The sequence below is a fragment of the Lepus europaeus genome, chromosome 10 (assembly GCF_033115175.1).
Source record: "Lepus europaeus isolate LE1 chromosome 10, mLepTim1.pri, whole genome shotgun sequence".
NCBI lineage: Eukaryota > Metazoa > Chordata > Mammalia > Lagomorpha > Leporidae > Lepus > Lepus europaeus.
Genome location: NC_084836.1, coordinates 3,534,995 through 3,560,916, shown reverse-complemented (window position 1 = coordinate 3,560,916; position 25,922 = coordinate 3,534,995). Strand labels below are relative to the sequence as shown.

The window sequence follows — 25,922 nt, the reverse complement described above, 5'->3', positions numbered from 1 at the left end:
ATCCCCATTTCCAGGCTCTGCTCCGGGGGAGTTGGACCGGTGGTACCCTGGGGCCCCACCTCCCAGCTCCCCCAGCTGCTGCGCTCCATGGTACCTGGCCACACCCCTGCCAGCCGCACCCGTTCGTCTTGCCCAGTGGACCCTAAGCCCAGGGACCCCTGTGCGTCTCCAGCACGTGGCTGGAGCAGGGAAGTCGTCATGTGTGCTTGCGTCGTGGGTGCTAAGCTGTGTGCCGTGGGCAGGGTTGGGTTCAGGAGGCGCAAGCATTTACAGAACAACTAAAGGGGGTCCTGTTTGTCCCTTCCAGCCCGGGCCCGAGGTGGTGGCTTCCCTGGTGGGGCAGCTCGGGTGCGGGCCCCCGGCAGGGCAAGGGCTGAGTCACCTGTTGGCTTCTCTTCCCTGCACAGGGGCCGCGGACGTGTCCATGGAGACCTGCTGTGCAGACGGACATCGCATGGCCACCCAGCACAGGGACTGCTCACTGCCCTACGTCTCGGAGTCCACCGAGTGCAGGTGTGTCCGCCAGCAGCCGCCGTCTCCCCAGGGCCTTGTTCCTTAGCGCCTCTAGCGGAGGGCAGGGATGGAGGGGTGGTGTGTGCCTGGCCGCGGGACGAGGGTGGGCGTCCCCACCTCCCTCCTTGGTGCCCCCTCTGTCCTCGCACACGACTCGGCAGTCGTCGGATGAGAGGACGCGGGGTTGGGGCTCACCGTGCCACAGTGGGGATTGAGCGGGGGGTCGATGAGACTGTGACTGGAGCTGCTCTGCACATGGGAATGGGGACCACCTGTGACCCCAAAGTGTGGGGGAGCCAGGCTCCAACAAGACTTCCCCGGGCAGGTGGTGCCCTCGGGCAGCAGCCTGCGGTGGGCTCTGCTCCTCCCGGGTCCCTGCAGGCTCTGGGTCCCTGCAGGTTTGGGCAGTCACGCTTAGCAGGGGCTCCGCCCACTACTGAGAACAGTAGCAGCTTTCTGTGGAATACCAGCTGTGTGTCGTGTCTCTCACACACGTCTTCTCATTTATTTATTTATTTAAAGAGTTTTTATTGTTTGAAAGGCAGAGTTAGAGAGAGAGAGAGAGAGAGAGAGAGAGCGAGCGCTTCCACCTGCTGTCCCCCTGAGCCCCATCACTGTGACAGTGAGAATGGGGCGGGCACAGAGAGCAGCTGTGAGTTCCCCAGGAGCCCTGGGGAAAAGGGGAAGCCCTGAAGTTGCCCTTGGGGGATGTGCCTGGAAGCCAGACCCCCTCTTCCTGGCCTCAGCTCATCCGTGCACTGACCACACCCACCTGGGGTGCTTCTGGAGGTTTCTCCCCCTCCCCCACAAGAGCAGCGTGCCCTGAACGTGTGTCTGACTGCTGGTTCACTCCTCAGATGGCTGCAACAGTCAGGACTGGGCCAGGCTGAAGCCAGAAGCTTCCTCTGGGTCTTCCACGTAGGCACAGGAGCCCAAGCACCTGGGCCGTCTTCTGCTGCTTTCCCAGGTGCATGAGCAGGGAGCTGGGTGGGAAGTAGAGCAGCCAGGACTCGAACCAGTGCCCATGTGGGATGCCTGTGTCTCAGGTGACAGCTTTACCCGCTACGTCACAATGCCGGCCGCCTGCTGGCAGGAGGTGGATGTGGAAACAGTGTCGGCCCAGACGTTGGTGTTGGTGTTGGCACCGGGCACAGGGTGCCGCCTGCCAGCCGTGATGGGGAGCGTGCACCCTGAGGGGGCAGTTCCTGGAAAGCCAGAAGTGTCACAGACCAAACGGAGGGAGGCAGGACACTGAGAAGGCCACACAGCTGGGGCTGGAGACGCCACTGACCAGAGGGCTGGGCCTCGGCCGTGGGGCCCCGCGCCCGGACGTCTGGGCAGCTGGTGGCTCCGTCAGCACCAGGCCCTGTACAGACTGCGCTGTGCTCAGGAGCGGCGGCCGGGCCCTGGATCTGGACTGGCCTGGCTTGGACTTCCAGCTGTGTGACCTCAGCTAGCTCGGAGCCTCGGTTTCCCTCTGCGTAAACCAGGGGCCAGCACCTCTCTTGCAGGACCAGAGGTGGCCGGAGACCCACCAAGAGGGCCACACAGAGGGAGTCGCTTAGGGTCCCAGGGCCGCAGCCTGGGGGCTCCAGGCATACGTCTTGTCTCCTGTTGGGTGTGGGCAAGGCTGGTTGCTCCTGGGCCTGGTCCTCGGGTGCAGGCAGCTTCCTCCCCCATGGCTGTCATTCCCACGCCTGTGTCCTTGTCCCCCCCCATGGCAGCGGCCATGTCCACTCGAGTCCACCTCGATGCCTTCTCTTACCTTTGTCACCGCTCCACAGTGACCTTCCGAGGTCCCGGGGTCAGGATTTCAGCAGCGCATTTGGGGGACGCCATTCAGCGCGTGTCCTGTGCTGTCACAGAACACCTGAGACCCGTGATTTATAGAGAACAGACATTTGTTTCTGGGGCCGATGCCACGGTGCATCCCATGCAGCGCCGGCATCCCATGTGGGCACTGGCTCGAGTCCCCGCTGCTCCGCTTCTGATCCAGCTCCTGGCTAATGCACTGGGAAAGCAGTGGAAGATGGCCCAAGTCCCAGGGCCTCTGCACCCACATGGGAGACCTGGAAGGAGCTCCTGGCTCCTGGCTTCAGACTGGCCCAGCTCCAGCTGCTGCGGCCATTGGAGGAGCGAACTAGCAGATGGAAGACCTTTCTCTCTGTCTGTAATTCTGCCTCTTAAATAAATAAATATTTTGGCCGGTGCCGCGGCTCACTAGGCTAATCCTCCGCCTTGCGGCGCCGGCACACCGGGTTCTAGTCCCGGTCGGGGCACCGATCCTGTCCCGGTTGCCCCTCTTCCAGGCCAGCTCTCTGCTGTGGCCCGGGAAGGCAGTGGAGGATGGCCCAAGTCCTTGAGCCCTGCACCCCAAGGGAGACCAGGATAAGCACCTGGCTCCTGGCTTCGGATCAGCGAGATGCGCCAGCCGCAGCGGCCATTGGAGGGTGAACCAACGGCCAAAGGAAGACCTTTCTCTCTGTCTCTCTCTCTCTCACTGTCCACTCTGCCTGTCAAAATAAATAAATAAATAAATAAATATTTTTAAAAGTTTTATTTATTTGATAAATAGATTTTTAAAAAGAAGATGTGTTTATTTAAAAGACCGAGTGACGGGTCTTCCATCCGCTGGTTCACTTTCCCGAATGCCTGTGACGGCCAGGGCTGTGCCAGGCTGAAGCCAGGAGCCTGGAGCTCCACCCAGGTGTCCTACGTCATCTGCTGCCTCCCACCCGGCAAATTGGCGAGGGGTTGGGTCAGAAGTGGAGGCAGGACTCAGACCAGGCTCTGACTCCCTGTCCCAAGCAGCAGCTGAACCCGCTGTGCCACGGCGCCCACCCTGGCGAGGCTTTCTTGCTACATCATCCATGGCAGAAGGCGGACCGGCAAGAGAGCGTGAGAGAGGACAAAGTAGCTTTTAAAACAAACCGACTCCCGTGGTGAGGACACGAATTCGTTCCCGGGGGCACGTGTTGAGGGCCCATCCCCTGCGTTTTGGCCGGGGATATATGTCACAGGTACAGGAAGAGGTTCCTGGAAATGGCCTCGGAGTGGCCGGAGGGGCTCTGTGGCCGAGTCCAGCTCCCGAGGGTACCTGCCGTGTTTCTGGCTGCACCCACTTCATCACGTGCGGCCATGGGACTTTCTGGCTGGAAACCAGGAGGTCCCCAGCGGCCGGACGACTCCCCTCCTTGGCCACCAAGGGCTCTCTGGGATCCAGAGGACATAGGGCAGATGCTTGGGTGAGCCAGGGGCTCAGGACGCGTGTGAGGAGCTGCCCGCTGCAGACCCAGGCTTCGGCAGGGTGAGGATTGAGCTGCCTGGAGCTGTCACAGCCATGCATCCCGTCGGGAGCGGCCGGGAGATGGCAGCTCTGACATCTCCCCAACCCTGGCATCACTTTGCATTTTGGCTTTGGGGCCCAACAGTCCATAGATCTGAATCTAAAGTCTCCTAAAACCCTGGTTTAGGGCAAACCCACGCATCCCTCCTTTGGGAGCCGGCCCAAGGTGGGTCCTGGGAGGCCGAGATCACTAAGTTGGGCCAGGTGTAAACTGAGGAACAAAATTGGCAAAAATCCCCTGGCCTTGTCCTCCAGGGGCTGCAGACAACAAGCAAAGTACAGAGCAGTGGCGCGGCTGGCAAGGGGCAGGATGTGCACAGGAAGAGAGATCGGGGAGGGAGTGGGCCCGGGGTTGGGGCGGCTCACAGCAGTGGGCAGAGCGCTGAGCAGCCTGGAAGGGGGCACCAGAGCCAGCCATGTGGCGTGGAGGGAAGAGCAGTCCGGCGGAGGGAACAGTCAGCACGGAGGCTCAGGGGAGAGGCTGTGCAGGTTGACAGGCCAGCAGCGAGGGACAGGGGTGGCCAGCAGGGAGAGGTGAGGTCGGAGGGTCTCCAGGGGTCGCTGTGGGGCTGAACGTCCATGCTGTGGGACCACTTCAGAGGCTGACTGTGTGTGGGAAGAGAAGGCGCTGGACTTGATCAGATGGGTGGAGGAGGGTCTGTCTGAAGCTGAGCTTAAGAGGGAGGAGATTGGGGGTGGGGGTGGGGGTGAGGTGGAGCTGAGACCAAGTGGCCGCTTGGATGCCCCGGGGAGAGGTGGCAGGAAGAGAGCTGATGTGGGCGGGACTGGGAGAGCCCCGAATTGCAGGGACTTGGTGTGGGGGGAGGGCTGCCGGGCTTTGCTCTGAACACCTGGACCGAGGGCTGGGTGCTGAGCTCCAGGTGCCCTTGGCGCCACGTGGGACCTGAGTGGGGGGCGGGGACTCTGCCAGGGCGCAGGGCCCAGAGACGCAGGTGCAGGTGAAGTGGAGGCCGCCAGGCGCCCTGGGGCTGCCTCCGAGTGGCCTCCTCCCCAGCAGCGAGCCCTCACCCGAAGCTGTTGGGCACCAAAAAATACGTTGTGCCCGGATCGTTAGATCCCCGCAGAGACCCCCAGAGAGTCGACCACACCGAACTGCAAAAGCAAGGTTTACGCAGGAGTACAACCACGACAGGGACCCCATCCAACCAACCGGCACAGCGGAGGAAGGAGTGAGGCCCCGGTCTTTGTATGGGAGAGTTTTTAAAGGAAAAAAGGGCTACATCAGCAGGAAGAGAGTTACATACAGCATGGAGGCTTTGGGTACAGGGAGTTACAGCGGGGGCTCACAGCACGGGAGCTCTGGGCACAGGGAGTTACTTTGTTTACCAATCTCTACTGTCTGTCCTTGGTCTACCGAGTTAGCTGTCCCTGGTGAGCTTTGACATCTCCGGAATGCCTGAATGCCTGCTTTTACAAGGACTTGGGTCTGCTATGGGAAATGGAGGCTGCTTTTTTTGAATTGTTTTAAAATGGAGTCACTTTGGTTCTTCAAAGCCTCACGCCGACCGGGCGCAGAAACACCAGGGCACTGCTAGCCAGGGGGTGAGCGTGGGGGGCCGGCACGGTCCTCCGGAGGCTCGTGGACACTGGCTGGTCCTTCGAGTTGCAGACCGGTTTCCCTGGAGCCTGGCCTGTGTTTGGGAAACCCCAGTCATCAGCCCAGAGATCGAGAGAGATGGATCCGTGTGCACGCACAGTGAGGCAGACGGCTGGCTCTCATCCGCTGGTTTTCTCCCCAGATGCTCACGGCGGCTGTGGCTGGGCTAGGTCCAAAGCCTGGAGCCGGGGCTCCATCCAGGTCCTTCCCATGTGGGTAACAGAAGCCCAGCTACCTGAGCCATCACCGCCACCAGCCAGGGTCTGTGCTGGCAGGAGCTGGTCCAGGAACCGGCCCAGGCCACTGTGGGACGTGGGCACCTTCGCTGCCAGGCCAAATGCCTGCCCCTGCTTTAACTTGCTTTGGATGTGCCCTTCGGTAGTGTTAAGTATGTTCACACTGTGCTCAGCGAGCGCCCCCTCCCTCTCCAGGACTTCCCACCTGGTAGAACTGAAAGTCTGGAACTCCCCCTGGCAGCCCCTGGCAACCACCCCTGCGCTCGTCACCACGAGCGTGGCTGCTCTCGATGCCACATAGGAGTGGACCCACACGGCCCTGTGCCTCTGTGCCTCTGTGCCTGGCTTATCTCATCGGGCATGAGGCCCTCACGTCCGTCCAAGCTGTGGCCTGGATGAGAAACGCCTGTCTTCAAGGCTGATACTCCGTTGTGCGAGTGGACCATAATTTAAAACGATGCGTATTCATTTGTTTATTTTCCTTACTCTAAAGGCAGAGCAGCAGAGGGAGGAGAGAGAGAGAGAGAGAGACATAGAGATAGAGATCCTGCATCCGCTGGTTCGGGGCCCACAACAACTAGGGCTGGGCCAGGCCAGAGCTTAGAGCCCAGAACTCCAGCCAGGTCCCCCATGTGAGTGGCAGGGACCCGAGTCCCTGAGCTACCACCTGCTGCCTCCCAGGGCGCGTCAGCAGGAAGTGGGATCAGAAGTGGAGCAGCTGGGACTAAGCTGCTGGCACTCTGGTACGGGACGCACGGGTCCCAGGCAGCGGCTTCTCCCTCTGCGCCAACCCTGTCGCCCACTGCTGGACCGCTGGGTGCTCCACCTGCTGGTGGTCATGAGTGGTGCAGCTGTGACCCTGAGCGTGCGGGCCTCTCTTCCAGCCCAGAGCCGGCCTTTAGAGGAGTGACCGTTCGGTGTTCCTGCCGGCGGTGCCCAGGGGTCGCCCTCGTCTGCTGGTGCTTGCCGGCTCCTGTCGGCCGGCGAGTCTGCGATGTCTGGGTTCCCACCGCGTGTCGGGAAGGAGGCACGCGTGGCTCTGACCGCTGAGCAGCGTGAGTGATGTGTGTCACAGCCCAACATGGACAGATCCATCCTGAAGCCCCAGTGTGGCTCTGAGAAGGGGCAGAAAGCTGGGCGCCGGCCTCCGGCCCCCCACAGCAGAGGGCCAGGGAGCTGCTGTCCACAGGAGGAGGCAGCCTGGCCGGCCGCACAGGGAGGCCAGCTGGGCCCCACCCTCTCCCGGATGGAGCAGGCCGGGCAACTCTTCCTGCCCTTGCTGGCTTTGGCTGAAGCTGCGGTTATTTTGGGTCTGGTCGGGAGCCACCTGTGACATACAGACCTCCCACGCCGGCCCCCGCACCGCCCCCGCGCCGTGGCTGCGTCTGAGATGGATTCTGGCAGCCGCCGGCCTTCTGCCTCCCTGAGCCTTGGCCTTTGAGAACTTATTCCAGCAGGGCTGGGCGACGCGGGCACCACGGCCAGGGCTGCCGCTACCACTGTCCCTGCCCGGGGAGCCTTGAGTGAGCTGTGCGGTGGAATTCCCCGAAACGGTTTCCTCTGAGCCTGGCACGTGGGGGTGAGCGTGAGTGTGAGTGGCAGGTGCTGGTTCAATAGCCGGGAGGCCCTGGGTGAGGCCCTGCTCCGGCAACGCCTCCGGGGCTGCCCCTCCATCCCAGTCTCCTCTCTGCGTTCAGTCTCCAACTAAACACGCGTGCAGGCCAGGGTTGCGTGGTCTCACCGAGCGGGAGCAGAGTGCGTCCCGTGTGCTGACTGGCCGGCCCCACCCTGCCCACAGGATGGTCCAGGAGCAGTGCTGCCACAGCCAGCTGGAGGAGCTGCACTGTGCCACGGGCATCAACCTGGCCAGCGAGCAGGACAGCTGTGCCGCGCCCCGCGGGGACAACGCCAGCCTGGAGGCCGTGTTCGTGAAGGTGAGGACCCCAGCCCCTGCCAGGCGGCAGCCCCGGGCTCTCCCAGCTGCCCCAGGCTCTATCCATGTGAGCCCCGCCCAGCAGGGAGCAGAGACCACCCGGTGTTCTCTCCCCTCCCCAGGGTACAGCCCCATGCTGGGGAAATGGGGTGGGGTGGGGGCTGTGGGCAGGGGAGGGGGCCTTGCCCAGAGCACAGGCGTCCCCAGGCTCTGCACGGAGTGCAGAGGTCAGAGCAGGCCTCTGACCTACGACATCTTCCCCTCAGTTCAGGCTGGGCCCTGCACAGCCGGAGGTCTTTAGGCCTCTCTGCTTCCGAGGCTCAGCTGGGGCCCAGAGCCACCGTAGATGACGCAGCTGAGCGCAGAGTGGCCTCTCATTGCCCTGCCAAGAAAACTGCAGAAACAGCAGGGGCCCATCCCTGAGTGCACCTGGACCCTCCCCCCGACCCACCAAGACAGCGGCCACTGAGGCCACTGGCTGGGCTGGGCTGCGTCCATCTGGGGTTGGCAAGCGCCTGAGGATCCCATTCCTGGGCCGGGGCCCCGCAGAGGAACAAGCTGGCCAGGCCACCTGCTGTGGGAGCTGCCAGGCGGGACACGGCATCTGCTGGCGGTGCCGGGTGGACAGCGCGAGCCCTGGAACACACTGTGCCCGCCCGGGAGGCAGGGGGCCCCTCGAGGAGTTGGAATCTGAATGGAGTGGGGGTGCTCGGAGGCAGGCGTGGGCTCCCGTCTGGGCTTCCCCTCCACACAAATCGAGACGCCACGTGGGCCCCCCGGGTGGCGACTCTGGCAGGAAGGAGCCTGGGGGGCGGTGAGGGAGGGGTGGCCAGGCCCCGGGCACCTGGGAGCCAGGCCCCGGGCTTTCTGTGACCTCCTGGCCGGCAGCTGTGCCTGCGCCCCAGGTCAGAGGGCAGGCAGGGACAGAAGCAGCCCGGGCTGCTCCCAGGGGATTTGGTGGACGAGGGATCGGTGTTGCCGGGAAAGATAACGCGTACCCCAAAAGGTGGGTGTGGTAACGAGTGCTCCCCATGTGTGGCGGCAGAGGGGGCAGTGGGGAAGTCGTGGACCCCCACAGAAACCACAGCTGGGGCTTTTCTGGAAAGCTCCAGGCTTTCAGGTGGGGAGCAGGGGCCCAGGCGTGGCAGCGACCCAGCACCTGCACCTCTCCGAGTCCAAGGCTCCTGTGTTTGTTGGGTGTACACTTCCGTTCCGGCCGCCCTGGGAGAGCAGACGGCTGTGCGCCCGTTCTCGGGGCACGGTAGCGAAATCTGAGACCACCCAAAAAGCCACGGATCCCCTGGGACTCTCGGTGACCCTGTAGGAGGCTCCCTTGTCCTGGGATCAGGTGGAGAGGGGGTGGCCCTGTACGGAGATTTGAAGGCCTGCCTCGCTACTTACTGCCAGTGTTTCGAGGGTTCGAGGCCAGACGTGGCTGGCCTTGCTCTGAGCTCAAGGTCACGTGGCCAGGACGTCGGCATCCCGACTCCTGGCAGATGCCGGTCTCCAGAGCCGATATGTGGGCATCAGTCGCCACCATCCAGGGAGGCGGCCCCAGGCCCCAGGCCCCGCCGGCCCTGGCCCTGTGCCCAGCCTCCCCAGCTGGAGTCTCCTGTTCACAGAGGTGCTGCCACTGCTGCCTGCTGGGGAAAGCGGCCCAGGCCCAGGGCCAGAGCTGCGAGTACAGCCTCATGGTGGGCTACCAGTGCGGCCTGGTGTTCCGCGCCTGCTGCGTGAAGGGCCAGGAGACGGCGGACTTCGTGCCTGGGGACGTTGTGGACCTCCGGGAAACAGGTGCGTCCCCTCCCCTTCCCTCCTGGGCCGCGTGTGGGGTTTCCAGGATGTGTGTGGAGCCCACTTATCTCCCGATACCACATCCATGGATTCCAGTGCAGATCAAGAACATCTAAAAAAAAGGGGGGGGGCATCTGTACAGAGCAGGTGCAGACTTTAAAAACCATTTATTTACTGAAAGTCAGGGACACAGAGAAATCCCTCAGGTACTGGTTCACTTCCCAACTGCCTGCAAGAGCCGGGGCCAGGCTAGGTGGAAGCCGGGAGCTGGAAACTGCCCAGGTCTCTTAATGGGCGGCAGGGCCCCGACTGCTTGAGCCGGCACCTGCTGCCTCCCAGGGTCTCATTAACAGGAAGCTGGAATTGCTGGCAGAGCAGGGACTTAAACCCATGGGACACAGACAGCGTCTTAACCACCAGGCCCAGCGCACACCCCTCCAACTAGCTTCTGGTTTCCGATCCCTTAACAGTAGAATGTGACAGCTAGTCCATCCCATTTACATGGGACCAGGTTCTCCAAGTACTGAGAGACAGCCCAAAGTCCCCAGGAGGATGTGGTGGGATTTGGGTACCCGTGGGGGTCCTGGATGCTGGAGGAGCACTGTGTTGGGTCTGGCTCCTGTAACTGAGGGGCTGGCAGGTTCCAGGACTGCAGGGCAGGCTGGCCCTGGGGAGAGCTGCTGTCTCGGCTGAGGGTTCCTTCCCCAGGTGGCATGGGGGGGAAGGGGTTGTCACTTTGTTTTCTCGTAAGGTCTTTGATTGCCTGGGCCCACCAGGTTGTGGAGGGCCATCCGCTGGACTCAGGGTCCACCGGCTTCATTATTAACCTCTCCTCAAACACACCTTCTGAGGGTGTGGCCTGTGTCATGGTGTGGCCAGTTAAACTGCTGCCTGCAGTGCCGGCATCCCATGTGAGTGCCAGTTTGAGTCTTGGCTGCTCCACCTCCGATCCAGTTCCCTGCAAATGCACCTGGGAAAGCAGTGGAAGATGGTCCAAGTGCTTGGGCTTCTGCCACCCACGTGGGAGACCCAGATGGAGTTCTGGGCTCCTGGTTTCAGCCTGGCCCAGCCCCGGCCATTGCAGCCATTTGGGGAATGAACCAGCAGATGGAAGACCTCTCTCTCTCTCTCTCCCTCTCTTTCTCTCTCTCTCTCTGTGTGTGTGTGTGTGTGTGTGAGTCTGCATTTCAAATAAATAAATTAAAAAAAAAAAAAAAAACCTTGCCTTCTTCCAAAAGCATCCACAAGGCACTTCAAAAAAAGTTCAAAACAGGATACTTAAAAAAGCCAAATCTTTAAATTAAAATAAATTCCTTCCCAGCCACATCCAGACGGGTGTCTGAGCAGATGTCTGGGAACCGTGGCCCGGCCAAGTGCACATTTGACATTCACCATCGTGGACCGCGCAGGGCCACACGTTCCCGGTACAGCTGAGTGCCGGTGTTGGAGCCTCACCTGGGAGCTGCTGGCCTGCGATGAGACAAGGACTTGGGGTTCAGGATCAGACAAGTCTGCGTTCATGGCCTCGTCCTAACGTGGCCCTTGGGGCTCAGTGCCCTCATCTGTGGGGTGGGCATCAGCTTCCTGGGATGAGCACATGGAGATGGGTCCCAGGTACCACACCTGGTGACTTCACCCTGTCCCTGGCAGCCCTGGGGCAGTGTGGGTGGCTGGCCTTGCTCTGAGCTCAAGGTCATGTGGCCAGGACTTCAGCCTCCCAGCTCCTGGCAGATGCCTGTCTCCAGAGCTGATTGTGGGTATAAGTCCTTAATAATGGTCTCTGCCCTTCTAATAGTAGACACCCCCTCAGCCAATGGGAGTGTGACCCCGAGAGCTCCCAGCGGGGCACCCACCTGTTCTGCTTCTCTGTCCCCTGGAGCATTGGGCTTGGTTGAGTTACACGGGCCAGGGGAATTGACTCTTGTGCCATAATGAAACTACCCTGGAAAAATGCAGGAGTCTCTCTGCCCAAGCTTGCTTGTGCTTTTGGGCTGGTTCCTGCCTGAGTTTCCTCTCCCTTGAGTTAAAAAAAAAAAAAAAAAAAAAGGGAAGGAGGGAGGGAGGGAGGGAAAACGGTGAATTCCCACCCCTGGCTCAGCCTGGCTCAGCCTTGGCTGTCACTGGCATTCGGGGAGTGAACTGGTGAATGCTTGCCTTCCCCATGTCTGTCTCTCTCTAATAAATAAATTTTAAGAATTTTTAACAAGAAGGGGTTGAAAGGGAAGGGCTCTCACAGCTGTCGCTCAAGCCATCCATTCTGTGGTCGTGGGAGCCCTGAGGCTTTGGGCTCCTGTGTGGTCTTTGATATTCAGAACCTGGGAGGGTCAGGACCACATCCCGCCTCCTCCCCAGACTTCTGGGATGACATTCTCACTCCATCCCGCCCGAGCCCTTCCCCTGTGCCTCCAGGGAGGATGTCCTGGCTTGTGGCTGGCTTGTGGCTGGCTTGTGGCTCGTTGGGTTCCGGCCTCAGGCCTTCTCTGGGGCTCCAGATGTTTTTTCTTGCCCGGCTTTTATCCACTTCCACCCCTGCCCAGGCTCTCCTCCAAGACTCCCTCCTCCCCAAGACTTCCCCAACTCCTCCTCCCCCACGCGGTCTCCTCCCTTCCACTAACCTTCACCCAGGGCCTACTGTGTGCCACCCAGAAGCGCCACGGACAGTGCTGGCTGTGATGGGGTCAGTTGGTGGCCACGGCCCAGCCGTCGCTTTAACAAGCCTCTGCAGTGCGTGCTGCCCTGGGACGGAGGGCCGGGTTCAGGGTGCGAGGAGGCCAGGACTGCGTTTGTGGAAATATTGAGTCATCTGAATTCTGTAACAGCATTTGGCGCGGAGTGAACCCGCGAGGCCGCTGTGCCGCGCTCTGTCTGTCGTCATAGCTCTGAGAAATCCACCCACCACTAGGAGTGGCAGTTTTTTTTTTTTAAAGATTGATTTATGGGGGCCGGTGCTGTGGCACAGCAGGTAAAGCTACTGCCTGCAGCACCAGCATCACACATGGGCACCGGTTCGAGTCCTGGCTGCTCCACTTCCGATCCAGCTCCCTGCTATGCCTTGAGAAAGCAGTGGAAGATGGCCCAAGTGCTTGGGTCCCTGCACCTGCATGGTGACCTGGAAGAAGCTCCGGGCTTTGGATCTGCCCAGCTCTGGCCATTGCGGCCATTTGGGGAGTGAACCAGCTGTTGGAAGACCTTTCTTTCTGTAACTCTGCCTTTCAAATAAGTGGGTAAATCTTCAACAACAATAACAACAAAAGATTTGTTTATTTGAGAGAGAGAGAGGTCTTCCATCCACTGGTTCACTTCTGAAATGGCCACAATGACCAGCGCTAGGCCGATCCAAAGCCAGGAGCCAGGAGCTTCCTCTGGGTCTCCCACGTGGGTGCAGGGGCCCAACTCTTGGGCCGTCTTCCGCTGCTTTCCTAGGCACATCATCAGGGAGCTGGATTGGAAGTGGAGCAGTGGGGTCTTGAACCGTCACCCATATGGGATGCGGGTACCACAGGCGGAGGCCCAGCCTACCACGCCACAGGCGCCGGTCCCTGTCATTCTGTTCTTAGACTGATACCCTGCTGTCTTAAAGACTTGCAACTGGGCATTACCACCCGAAACGGACTAGACATGAACACAGTTGGTTTTCCCTGCAATGAGACGGGAGATGGCCAACGTCTGGTTTCTCCCTCCTTAGCTAAGGTCTCTGAGCCGGAGGAAGAGCAAGAGGACCCCTACCTGAATGACCGCTGCCGAGGTGAGACCCGGGATCTCCCGTGAGCCACCTGGTGGTCCTGAACCTGAAGGGAAGTCAGCACTGACCTTGGCCTCTGCCCTCCAGGGAGGCGGTGGGCCGGTGGGAAGGGGCCGTGCAGAGGAGCTGGCAGGGAAGGTTCTCCCAGGGCGGCGTCCACCTGGACACTGCCAGGTTCATGGACCTGTGGACGCGGGCTGGGGCCGCACGCTTAGGGAGCCCCTCGGGAGGGCCGCTGGGTCTCTGGAGCTCCGCCAGGTGCCGCGGACACTGGCGGACACTGTGCGCTTGCCTCCCGGGGAGACATTTGCAGATTCCAAGTGAGCAGGGCCTTGCAGGTTTTCTTTCCATTGCGTGTCTGGACCAGCACGTCTGTCCCCCGGGCTCACCCAGCCGTGCCTAAGCCAGCTGAGTCACAACATGCTGTGGGCAGTGACGGGGGTGGTGGGGAGGGACCCAGAACCCCAGAAGGCCTCCAGTCCTCCCTGGGAGAGGGGAGAGCCGGTGTGCATGGGAGGGTGCAGACCCACAGCAGCCAGGCCACGGGGCGGGCAGTGGGGATGGGAGGGCTGGGGGAGGGGAGAGGCAGTGGTGAGCTCTGGTCTCCTGGCCTGGGCCTGCTGGAGGCTGGTGTCCCCATGACAGCTTTACCTCGTGCATTCTGGCTGCCCTGGAGGGAGTGTGGGGTCCACGGGTGGGGAGAGGTGCTAGGGCCCCCCGGGGGGAGACTGGGCAGGAGGCAGCTGAGGTGGCAGCAGGGCCAGCCCTGGAGTTTAGGGGGGCAGATGGGGCTGCGCGGGGCCCAAACAGAAGCCAACGTCGGACAGCTCACCATCCCCTGCCTGGTCTCTTAGGCGCCCCACTGGTGGGGGGGGACCAGAAGCAGGAGCCCCCAGGGTGCCCAGAGCCAGACCCTGGGGTGTCCCGTGTCCAGTCCAGCCTGGCTCACGGCCGCTCTGCCTGCAGGCGGCGGACCCTGTAAGCAGCAGTGCCGCGACACCGGGGAGGAGGTGGTCTGCTCGTGCTTCGTGGGCTACCAGCTGATGGCCGACGGCGTGTCCTGCGAAGGTAAAGGCTGGGGCGGGGCCTGCGCGGAGGACCGCCCCGCGCTGCTCTCGGGCGCCCCCTGGAGTTGGCCGGGAGCGAGAACCGACGCGTGGGGCGCGGAGGCGCGGGAGAAGTGCCCACAAGGGGCCCGGAGCTTGCAGGGGAACCAGCTGTTGGGGCCGCGGTGGCGCGGGGCGCCAGGGAGGCAGCTCCTCCCGGGGCGTGCTGGGCCCCGCTCGCCGGTCCTCCCGCGCTGACCCCTGTGTCTCACAGACGTGAACGAGTGCATCACCGGCGGCCACCACTGCCAGCTTGGAGAATCCTGCATCAACACCGTGGGCTCCTTCCGCTGTCAGCGCGACAGCAGCTGTGGCACTGGCTACGAGCTCACGGACGACAATAAGTGCAAAGGTACAGCCTGCGCCGGGCGTAGAGGGGCCGAGGTGGGGGGGCGGGTGGATGCTGCAGGCGGGCCGGGCCGTACCGGGCCCAGTGCCTTGGGGCACGGGAACTGAGAAGTCCCGAGGCTGGCGGTGCCGGGCAGCAGGTGTAGGAGGTGGGCAGGTGTGCACCTGGCCGGCCAGAGCCTTCCCTTGCAGGGGCAGGTTGGCGTTTCCGAAAAGGATCAGATTCTTTAGAAACAAGGCTAAGGGCAAATGTCAGGTGCTCGTGCGTGTGCCGTCTGCAAAATAAAAACAAATAAAATAGCTTTGTGCAGCAGCCGGCATCCGTCCGATTCCAGGCTTCCTTGAAGTTCAAACCATATCCCCTTCCACTACATAAAGACCAGACGCTGCTGGCTGCCAGTGGAGCTGGAGGCCTGACCTGGCAGGGGAGGCTCCGCCCAGGCTCTTCCAGAACCTGGTTCTCCGAGGATGGCCTTGGGCCTTTCCCGAGGACAAAGCGGTTTGGCTAAAAGCGTGGACTGTTGGATTCTGGGGGTGACTCCAAAGCGAGGTTCCCCCCTCCCTGGTCTTGTCTCCTGCACTCCGGCTGGGCCGGCACAACCCCGAGGGCCTGGTGGCCCGGCAGGCCGAGTGTCTGTGCTCTGACAGTCTTTGGCCTTGAGCTTCAAGGAAGCCTTGCCACGACCTGCCGGCTGCTGGTGCTTGGGGTACCGGGGCGGCGCAGGGTGCAGAGGTTCGCAGCGGCTGTGTTTATTGCCATTGAGTTAATTGTTTATGAGCTAAACTAAACATGCACTTAGCCTGAATGAATAACACATACGTGTGCCAGGAAGTTTGCCTGGGAAGAGGTTTGGGGGAAGCAGAGCAGTCAGCCTTTTGAGGGGAGCGAGCAGAGCGTGGGGCGTCTCTGCTACAGTTTCGGGAGACGGTGGGGTAATGAGCGTTAGAGAAGGACTTTCTTGTGATGTTGAAGTGTTGTCAAATGCCTGGCACTACTCTCGCTAACCATCTCCTTTTTTTATGATGTACCAGATATTGACGAGTGTGAGAGTGGTATTCATAACTGCCTCCCCGATTTTATCTGTCAGAATACTCTGGGATCCTTCCGCTGCAGACCCAAGCTACAGTGCAAGAGTGGCTTTATACAAGATGCTCTAGGCAGCTGTATTGGTAAGACACGCTGCCGCCAGGGCGCCCCCCGGGCTCCGCCGGGCAGGGTACGGCGTCCGCCGCTCCGCTCCGGGGCCTCTGTCCTATCAGGGGCAGCCGGCAGGTAGTTCAGGCCTCATGGGCCATGTGGGCTGTCACGGCGCTCGAGTCTGCCGTGGTTTGGAAGTACCCAGGGACAACGAGTGAACAAGTGGGAGATACTGTTCTCAGAAATCTTTATTTACGAAAAGCGGCAGGCACGCAGGGTTTGGCCCGAGGCCTGGGACTTGCTCATGGCTGATTTGGATGTTGGAGTTGGAGATGCCCGGTTCTGAGCCGAATGGACCAGCCACATTTACTCTTAACCCCTGGCGTGCGGGCTCGAGCAGGTGCCAGCAAGATGACCACCGTGGCTCCCTACCCCAGCTTGTAGTCGGCTGGACGGTGTTCTGGAGAGACTCTCTGTTGGCAGTGGGCTTCAGAGAGACGGGACAAGAGTGGGAGCCAGGGCCCCGGGGGAGGGGACTGGGGAGCCAGCGTTCTCTAGGGACAGAGTCCGAGTTTTGCCAGATGAAGGCGTCCGGGACGTGGCTGGTGGTGATGGTCACACAGCTGTGAGACCGTACCCGGTGCCCCAGAGCTGTGCCCTTACAAATGGGGAGGACAGCCAAGTTGACGTGACGTGTATTTTACCACGATAATAACGAGAGCGCTGTGTTGGTCTCAGGGGAGGACCGGTGGGAAAGGAGAGAAAGTGCCAGGTGGACTGAGTGGAGATGGGGGGTCGCATGCGCTGCTCACACTGGGGGAGGAGCAGCGCGGGTCGGGGCCCACGACACCTGTGCGGGAAAGGTGGCAGGCGAGCCGTCCAGGCGAACTGTCTGGCTCTGTCGCCCCTGCCTCCGAACCCCTCCCTCAGCCTTGCCTTGCCCTCTGCTTGGCAGAAGCTTCTGGGTCCTGCCTCTGGCTCTGGGCCATGAGCGCCGCCAGTCGGAGCCCACCCTGCCTGGGTGGCTGCAGCCCGCTCCCCTCTGGAGGCCGAAGCTTTGTCTGATCTTGTCTCAGCTCCTCTCAGATAAAGCCGCACTGACCTTGTGTTTGAGATGGAATTGAAAGCTCCCATCCCCCTCCCCACTTTTGCCACCCCGAGATATTTGAAGCCAGTGCCGCCTTAGGAAGGGAGCCCCTTGTGAACCGTGCCCCAGCCTCCTGGCCCTCGTCCCACGCCGGGGCCTCGGCTGCGCTGCCAGCTGGCCCCTTGCCAGCTTCCTGCGAGCTGCGCGGTCATCACTCAGCACCGGGGGCCCTGAGCAGGGCGGGCGCTGCTCAGACTTGCTGGTGGCTTAGGGGGGCTCCGCCGCGGAGCCTGGCAGCTGTTGGGCTGGGAACCCTGACTCACGGCAAAGTCAGCCCCGCTTCCCACAAAGAATCTTTGCAAGTCTCAGCGTGGTCCCGATCTCCCTGCTGCTGTGGGGAGGCACGGGTCGGCACTCGCCCCCTCACCCCCACCCCGGATCTGGGGCACTTGGAGCCTGGCTGCCGGGGCTCTGGGTGACTTCCCTGGGGTCCTCACCGAACCCTCAGCTCTCAGGCCCCTCCGGCTCAGCCTGCTGTGTGGGAGGTGGGGGTGGGGTGGGGTCTCCGTCCTCAGACCGAGTGCCGCTTCCTTGGCTTGGAAAAGTGCTGTTGTGTCTCGGAGGTTGTGCACAGGGATCGCCAGAGAGCGCGTGACAAATGCGCGTTATGGAAAAGCTGTCAGGGTTTCTTGCACCAGGGGAAACTTGTCTTTTAATTCCACTTCTCTGTGACGTCTTGGAAGTGCCCTTGAACTTCCTGCTGAGAGACGGGCAGACCCGGCGTGAGCGTAGGACTGCGCTCCCGCGCCTTTTGGTTCTTGTGGGGCCGGACTGCTCTGGCTTTTTCCTTCTCCTTTTCTTTCTCTAAGCCCACTTGGCGCTGTAGTAGACGTCTGGTGTCAGCACCTGGAAGTCGTCTTTAGTGAAATGATTGACTGCGTCAGCAGGGATAACTCTCAGGAGAGAGCTCCAGGTGTTGCCAAAACCTGGCTTCCCAGGCCCCAGAGCCTCTCCCGGGCAGCTGGGGCTTGGGACCAGAGGCCGCCTCCCTGGTGTGAAGCCTGGAATTTTCCTGAACCTTGCACTGTGCTCACCCAGGGCCCTGCGGCTGTCTTGTCTTCCCCAAGTTCTGTCTTTTCCTCTTTCTCTGAGTCCCCTCCCCCAGCCCCTGGCCCCCTCCTCAGGAGGGGGAGGGGCTGGGCCTTGGGCGGCTCCCACCACATCTGGACTCTGCTCCGGGGAGGAAGCGTGGGGTGGCTGGGTCGCCAGCAGCTGGGACTGCCCAGGTCCTCCCCACAAGGCCGCCTAAGAGGGAGCGGCTGTGCAGTGCCTTCCTCGGACCCGTTGAACTCCATGTGGTCGCCCTCGCATTCATTCATTCGCTCGCTCATGAATTCAGCCACTGCTTTCCTAGTCCTGGGTGGGGCGTGCAGGCCAGGGGCGCCCCTCGTCAGTATCTTGGGGGGGGACACACCGTCCCCAGCATCCCACGGAACAGTGTGGGAAACTTGGAACCTGAGAGGCGTGTTTGCTTTGCTGTTGGCTGCGAGACGGCCCCTCAGCTCCTTCCAAATGCACATAGCAGCACAGAGCGATTCCCCAAGGTGGCTTTGCAGGGCCTGGGTCCTTGCAGGAGACCACGCCTGGCCAGAGGCCCAGTCTGCGCGTGGGACGCGGCTCTCGGTTATCCCTGGCTCGCGCTCGGTCCTTGCGTGACCATCAGAGGTTAACACCGCGCAGTCACCGCATCGGGGCGTGTCTGGGCGAGACGAGACCGCTGGGCAGTGACCTCAGGGAACCCAGAGTGGGGTCTCCGAGGAGGTGGTGCTCAGAGGGCCACAGGGGCCGGGCGTCCCTGGAGGCAGGTGCCTGAGTGGCCGGTGCAGGAGCTGCTGATGCGTTGGGGCTGCAAGGCAGACTGGCCTGGTGAGGCTGGGGGCAAGTGGGGCCCCGAGCCTCGCTGGGGCCAGCATGCCGCACAGAGGGGACCCTCACCTCTGTCTCCTTGGCTCTGGGCCGGGGAGGGGCCGTCTGCCCGTGTGGGTTTGCTGCAGCAAGAGGTGGAGCTGTCGGGGCAGGAGGTGTGCCGAGGCCCCCAGTGTGCTGGGGACGGACGTGGGGGAAGCCAGTTGCCTGGTCTGGGGGAGGGGACTGCAGTTTCTCACTGTGGCCTTGCGCAGAGCAGGGCAGGGCTCTTGGAAGTTCCAGCCAGCGGCTTCCAGCCCGAGCTCCGTGGCTCACCGCGCTACCTCCGTCTTCCCCGTTGTAGATATCAATGAATGCTTAAGTATCAGTGCCCCGTGCCCCGTGGGGCAGACATGCATCAACACGGAGGGCTCCTACACGTGCCAGAAGAACGTGCCCAACTGTGGCCGTGGCTACCACCTCAACGACGAGGGGACGCGCTGTGTGGGTTGGTATCCAGTCAGAAATCAGTCCGAGCTCCACTCTCCTGTCCGCTTCCAGCACACACACGCGTGCACACACAACACAGACATGCACACCTGTGCACACACCAGGTATGCGCACGTGCACACACAGGCACAGGCAAGTGCACACAAATGCACGCACACATGCACCTCGGAGCAGGAGCGCTGATCCCACGCTGAGGCCTTCTCCCTGTGTCTGCCCAACCTGTCACCGACCCCTGGGCCCAGGCCTTCCCTGGATCCCAGCCCTCGTCGGCTTCCCCCAGCCTCCTCTCTCTGTCCAGTCTGTCCTGAGCCCAGAGCTCTCTCCTGCCTCCTGCTCACAGCGCTCAGCGGCTCCCCTTGTGGCAGGGGGCAGCCACTGCTTCTCACTCGGTCCTGAGCTGACTGCCACTTCACAGAGCCCAGGCCACACCAGCGCGGCCCCTTCTGCTCTGTGTGTGTCGCTCTTATTCCCATGGTGGGGGGTGGCAGTGGATTCCCCTGCTCCTACACCCCAGCCCACCCTGCTGCCTGCTGGGGAAGGGGTCTGCCCCATGCCCATGGCTCCCAGCATCTCCCCACCATCACCCTTAGCAAGGGTCTGTGCTGGCCAGCGCAGGCCCGGGTGGGTGGGGTCCCAGGACGGGCCCAGCCCATAGTGGGTGCCCCGGGAAAATGAAGAGGTGTCGCCTTGTCAGCGGACGCTGCGGCGGCTCCTCGGGGCAGGCCCCGCGCTGACTGTCCCACAACCTCTTTCTCCTTGGCAAGACGTGGACGAGTGTGCGCCGCCCTCCGAGCCCTGTGGCAAGGGGCACCGCTGTGTGAACTCCCCCGGCAGCTTCCGCTGCGAGTGCCAGCCTGGCTACTACTTCGACGGCATCAGCAGGACGTGCGTGGGTACGTGGTGTCCTCGCGGGCGCGGGGGCAGCCGAGGGGCACCAGCAGTGACACTGTCTGGTGCGTTTCGGAGACTCCTGGGCGCAGGGTCCCAGAGAGAAGCCCTGAGTCAGGAGACCCCCGTTCTAGCTCGGACTCCACAGCTGCCCCGGCAAGGCTCCCCCAGGGTCTCCAAGTGTGGCCAGGGCCACAGATGCCAGGAGTGTGAGTGGTGTCCCCAAGATTCACGGTGACCTCAGGGCCAAAGGGCCTCCCATGAGCCCGGGCTGACTGCTAATGGGCTCAGCCCCCAGCAGCAGGCACCTGCCAGCGCCGCTCCAGTGTGCTAAGGAGGCCGGCACCTGCTCCCCATGGCTACCCCTTTGCCACCTCTCAGTGGTCCCTCCTGGTAGCACTGGGCGGAGGCTAGCCCAGTGGCAGGCACGCCGGGTGTGGCTTCTGCTCCTGCCAGCTTGCCAGGTCCAGGTCCAGTCGGCGGGAGGTGGGGGAGGAAGACAGCAGCTGCTGTTGCTACGGAAACATGTCCCTGAGCCGCCTGTCCCCGTTGCAGACATCAATGAGTGCCAGCGCTACCCCGGGCGCCTGTGTGGCCACAAGTGCGAGAACACGCCAGGCTCCTACCACTGCAGCTGCTCCACGGGCTTCCGGCTCTCCGTGGACCGCCGGTCATGTGAAGGTGAGGGGAGGCCCTCGTCCACGCTGCCCCCTGCTGGCAGAGCCCCCCTCTCGCAGACCCGGGATACGTGTTGGGGGGAAAGGCAGCTGTTCAGGCCTTCCTTCCAAGATCCTGGGAGCCAAGGGATGTGGGGGTGTGGCCGCGAGTGTGCAGCCCCCTTCACCTGTGGCTCTGGGGACACTGACCTCCTCACCCCAAGCCCGGTGTCCCTGGAGGGAGTGACTGCTACGTCCCAGAGGAGTGAGCCACCCAGTGGCAAGGAGGCGCTGTGGTTGTGCTTTGGGGGGTCCATGGGTGTCCCGTGTCAGAGTGCGGGGGTGGAGTCCCAGCCCTGTTTCTGATTCGAACTTCCTGCTGAGCCTCCCCCCCCCCCCCCCCGGAGGCAGCTGTGATAGCTCATGTGTTTGGGTCCCTGCCACCCACAGGGGAGACCCGGATGGAGTCCTGGGCTCCTGGCTCCAGCCTGGTCCAGCCCCGGCTGTCGTGAGCATTTGGGGAGTGAACCTTCACATGGAAAATTTCTCTGTCTCTCTGCCTTTCAAATAAAACAAACATTAAAAAAAATGGGATGGAGGCTGTGCAAGGTTATCAGGGAAGGGCGTGAGATGGCAGCTGGTACTGCAGGGGCCGCGGCGGCTGCTGTCCCTCCTGGCTTGTGCTCCTGTGGCCACTCCCAAGCAGCTGGCAAGAGGGCAGATCTGTGTCGGTGGACAGTGTTGTGGGCACGGGTCCAGGGTCTGGCTGGCTTTGCCACCTGAGCGCCATCGGGCACCTGCCCAGGTGTGGAGCGAGAGCTCCATTGCTCTAGGGTGTGGAGGCAGCGGGGAGCAGTGGGGCCAGGCTGGATGCTGGGGGCTGTGGAGATGGAACACGGCTGGTGGATGCTCTGCTACTGACCAGCAGCAACTGAGCAAATGTGAGAAGGCACTCGTGGGCCTGGGTTGGCCGACTCCGTCTAGAAGCCGCGTAGTAACCGTTGGCGGCTTCCCGGCCACGGTCTCCTGGTACAACGCCTCTGCTCTGCTTAGCAGCACAAAAGCAGCCGGGGCCTTGGTGCCCTTGGTACGACCATGAGCACAGCTGTGTGCCAATAAAACTTTATTTGTAAGAACAGATGGCCGGCCAGATTTGGCCTGAGGGCTGCGGCTGCTGCTCCAGGCCAGGGGAACAGGTGGGCAGCAGCTCAGTCCCGAGCACTGGAGTATCTGGAGTGCTGTCCCATCTGCCGGGTCACCTGGGGGGCGAGGGAGGTCAAGATCAGGCTTACATCTGAGAGCTGCGGCCGACAGGTGCCCAGCAAGGCTGGGAGCCCGGGCTGGGGGCTGGGGGCATGGCTTGATGCCCACAGGGGCAGGGACAGAGCGGGGATGCATCAGCCGTGGTGGGCGGGAGTCCCGGGACCCCCCGCGGATGAGCTGTGGGGAGGGGTGGTGGGCGGTGCCGTGTGACACGGGGACCCCCCCTCTGTGCTCCAGACGTGAACGAGTGCAGCAGCAACCCCTGCAGCCAGGAGTGTGCCAACGTCTACGGCTCCTACCAGTGCTACTGCCGGCGCGGCTACCAGCTCAGCGACGTGGACGGCGTCACCTGCGAAGGTGAGGGCGCCCCGGCCGTGCCATCCCCCGGCAGGTGCCAGGGCCTCTGCTGCCCAGGGCTGGCAGCTGATGTGGGCTTCCCCCGCCGCTGAGATTGGCCTGTCGTTGAGGGTGAGGTGGGTGGGGAGCAGTTCCTGCCCCCCCCCCCCCATCGTTCTTCCTTGCACCTGTGCTCATGGTCACCGCTGAGCGGACTGGGGCTCTGAGCCACAGAGTGTGACCATGGCAGGGGACTGAGGAGGGAGGAGGGCTCCAGGGGCCACCCGCACCCCTGACTCCGGCTCTGCCTCGGCCTGGGCCACTGTCTACTCGGTGCCGAGGGTGTTAACCGCAGCCCCCCCCACCCCAGGCTGCCAGGGGACAAAACCGGATTAAACCGGCCTGCCACACGCTGCCTGGCGCCCATGGCGGTGGGTTTTGTTAGCAGATGGCCCTCGGTCTCCTGCCCCCACCTCATCCTCTACATCACCCACTGCCGTGTGAGCCCAGGCTAGCCTACCCCTTCGCTGCCTCGGTTTCCCCTCTGTGCTCTCTGGGCCCCCTGGGGGCTCTGCCATGCGAGGCTGAGGTGGGCTTTTCCCTTGCAGACATCGACGAGTGTGCCCTGCCCACCGGGGGCCACATCTGTTCCTACCGCTGCATCAACGTCCCCGGGAGCTTCCAGTGCAGCTGCCCCCCGAACGGCTACAGGCTGGCCCCCAACGGCCGCAACTGCCAAGGTGAGTGAGGCCCCGCCCCCGGGGTGGGGAGCTGTGGCCAGGCTAGGGGAGGCTGCTTGCCTGACCCAGGGCCACACCACAGGTATGGCAGGTCCAAGGCTGCCGTGTGCCCTGGGCCCCCTCCCAGCCTGCCCTCGGTGGAAAAGACTGGGACACCTTAGGAAGGCGCCCCGGTGGAGGGAAGGCCCGGAGACCCCCTGGTTCTGCCTTCCATTCCGTCCCGACTGACCCTTGCTGTGGGCCAGGCCTGGAGTGAAACCGTGAGCACGTGGCCGAGGCCGCTGTCCCCAGGGGCTGCTCGCTGTCCCAGCAGGGGCCTCGGTTGTTCCCGAGGTCTCTGTGTTGTGGTCGCGGTGACTGTGAGGTCGTGTGGGGCTGGCTCTGCTCAGCAGGGGCTAGATGGCTGGGGGGCCGTCCTCAGCCTGCATTTCCAAGACCCCCGGGGTCCCCATGCCCTCTGTGGCCGTCATTTGATGACTGGGGGGAGGGGGCGGCACGCGCTAGGTTTTAGTGGATGAGTGATCCTGGGGTGGACGCGCTGGCTCCCATCTGGGGTCGGCCCCAGAAGCTGGGTCGCAGGGGCAGCTCTGTGCAGCCCCCTCCTCCTGGGTGCCCCATGGGGCTGTGGGTCCAGAGGCTCTGGAGGCCTCCAGATGTCATTTCTGGTCACGAAGAAGGTGGCTTGGGGCGAAGGCAGGCAGGAGCTGAGGCATTTCCTGGGAGGGCCCTGCTTAGCCGGGCTGCAGCCCCGAAGGAAGTCCCTCACCTCCTGTCTGCCAGAGCTCGTGGCATGGGTCCTCCTGGCTGGAGTCCCTCCCGCAGCCTGGGGCTGCCCGGGCACGGCGAGCACACGCCCCCGAGCATCGCTCTGCCAGGGCGGTGTGGGCTTGGCCACCAGCCACCAGGCTTTAGGGACGGCCCCCTCCCCGTGGAATTTGCTCCAGAGTGTCTATGGGAAGCCCCAGGCCCCTCCGCAGGAGCCCCAGGCCCGCAGGGCAAGGTGTGGCAGGATCCTGTTAAGCCTGGGCGGGGTTGGGGGAGGGCGGAGCCTCTGCCTCTCCCCTCCCAGGATGTTAGGGGTCACATGAGATAAGGGCCAGGAGCCACGGAGCCACGGAGGGGCACTGTGTGGACTCTGGTGCTTACAGAATCTGTGGCCTGGGGCAGGTGCGCTGGCTCTGAGCGCCCCCTGGAGTGCGTCCTGGGATCATTGGGAGGATGCAGAGTTGTCCTTTACCCAGGGCCTCCAGGGGCCGCCCCACACCATCGCCACGCTCGAGCCGTGGCTCATGAATACTGAGGTGCTACCCTGCCAGTGTGGCCAGCTGTGGCTGGCGTTTGGCTCAGGGATACAGAGACCGCCTGGGACACTCCCGTTCTAGACCAGAGCCCCCAGCTTTGAGTCCTGCTACCCTTCCTGCGGAAGCACACGCCGGGAGGCAGCAGCGATGGCCCTCAAGTAGTCGGGGCCCCGCTCCCTTTACGTGGGAGACCCCGACTGAGCTCTGGTTCCCGCCTCCTGCCTCCGGCCTGGCCCAGCCCTGGCTGTTGCAGGCATTTGGGGAATGAACCAGCAGATGGGAGAGCTTGCTTGCTCTCTGTCTCTCTCTGCCTTTCAAATAAAATGCTTAGAAATCAGAGATCCAATAAATATAGGGGCTGGTGCCGGCCGCTGCCCCAGAAGCAGCCAGTGGTGGGCGAGGGCGGCCCTGAGTGGTGGGAGATCCTAGCATGCCCGTCTGGGAGGGGTGTGGCTGCCGTGGCCTGCGTGGCCGGTGTGGTCTGGGCCCTCACCGTGCTGCCCCATGGTCTCTCGCAGACATTGACGAGTGTGTGACTGGCGTCCACAACTGCTCCATCAACGAGACCTGCTTCAACATCCAGGGCAGCTTCCGATGCCTGGCCTTCGAGTGCCCCGAGAACTACCGCCGCTCGGCAGACACGTAAGTGCCGCCTGCGCCGCTGTCTGTCTGTGTTGGCCTCCCGGCGACCTGGCTGGGCGACGAGCCGTGACCGCAGGGCCCTCCACTGATCCGGGCGAGAAGGGGCTCCGAAGGCAGGGGAGTTGCCGCAGGCGCCCTGGGCCGAGCCTACACAGGGAGCCCTCGTGTTTCCTGGCGTGGAACCCTGGCCTGCTCTCGGCTGTGCCGTGGGGCTGGCAGGACAGGCTGTGACTCCGAGAAGCAGGTGGAGGCCAATGTGGGGGGCTGCCGGGATTTGCTGGGGGCTCCTCGTCAGGTGGCAACCTGCCTGGAAGCCGATTCCAACCTGCTGGGTGACTGTGGGAACGGCACGGAAGGTTCCGCTGCCTAGCCTGGAGCTGTGTGGCCGGTGTCCTCATGAGCTTGGTCCCCACGTGGCCACTCAGCGCTGAGTGGCTGGGAACCCCCTCGTGCAGAGTTGGAAGGAGCCTGGGGGCCTGGTTCTTGCCTCACACCCCCCTTGGCACCGAGTTTCTCCAGCGAGGCCATTCGGCGCCTCTGTCGTTGCTTCCGGAAGCGCCCCAAAGCCCATCCTGTGTGTGCACAGGGAACCGCCCCCGGCATAGGAAGTGACCCAGGCCTCGCCGGGCTGCCTGTACTTCCCGGGCTCCGGCCTCTTGTCAGCTTCTCCTCCTGCCTGAGTTTAGTGTCTTCCTTGCAGGGAGCTGCAGGCTGCAGCGTGTGCCCCTTGGCCTCGCGCCTCCGGCCCCCCCCAACCATGTTTTCTGCCAGCGCTCGGGTGGTGGACCTGCCGCCTGGCCATGTCCCCTCCTCCTCCGTG

General features: G+C 62.8%; 1 protein-coding gene across 2 annotated transcripts in view; it reads left to right on the top strand.

Annotated features, from left to right (window-relative positions):
• Positions 1-25,922, top strand: part of FBLN1 (fibulin 1) — a 72,840-nt gene that overhangs the window by 10,596 nt on the left and 36,322 nt on the right. For both annotated transcript variants that reach the window (XM_062202699.1, XM_062202700.1), the window contains exons 2-14: positions 408-513; positions 7,512-7,647; positions 9,269-9,440; positions 13,126-13,185; positions 14,149-14,250; positions 14,503-14,640; positions 15,669-15,806; positions 19,131-19,274; positions 20,041-20,169; positions 20,720-20,845; positions 22,321-22,440; positions 23,028-23,159; positions 24,979-25,102. In XM_062202699.1, the coding sequence (XP_062058683.1) occupies positions 408-513; positions 7,512-7,647; positions 9,269-9,440; positions 13,126-13,185; positions 14,149-14,250; positions 14,503-14,640; positions 15,669-15,806; positions 19,131-19,274; positions 20,041-20,169; positions 20,720-20,845; positions 22,321-22,440; positions 23,028-23,159; positions 24,979-25,102 (1,627 nt within the window). The remainder of the gene's footprint in view (positions 1-407; positions 514-7,511; positions 7,648-9,268; positions 9,441-13,125; positions 13,186-14,148; positions 14,251-14,502; positions 14,641-15,668; positions 15,807-19,130; positions 19,275-20,040; positions 20,170-20,719; positions 20,846-22,320; positions 22,441-23,027; positions 23,160-24,978; positions 25,103-25,922) is intronic.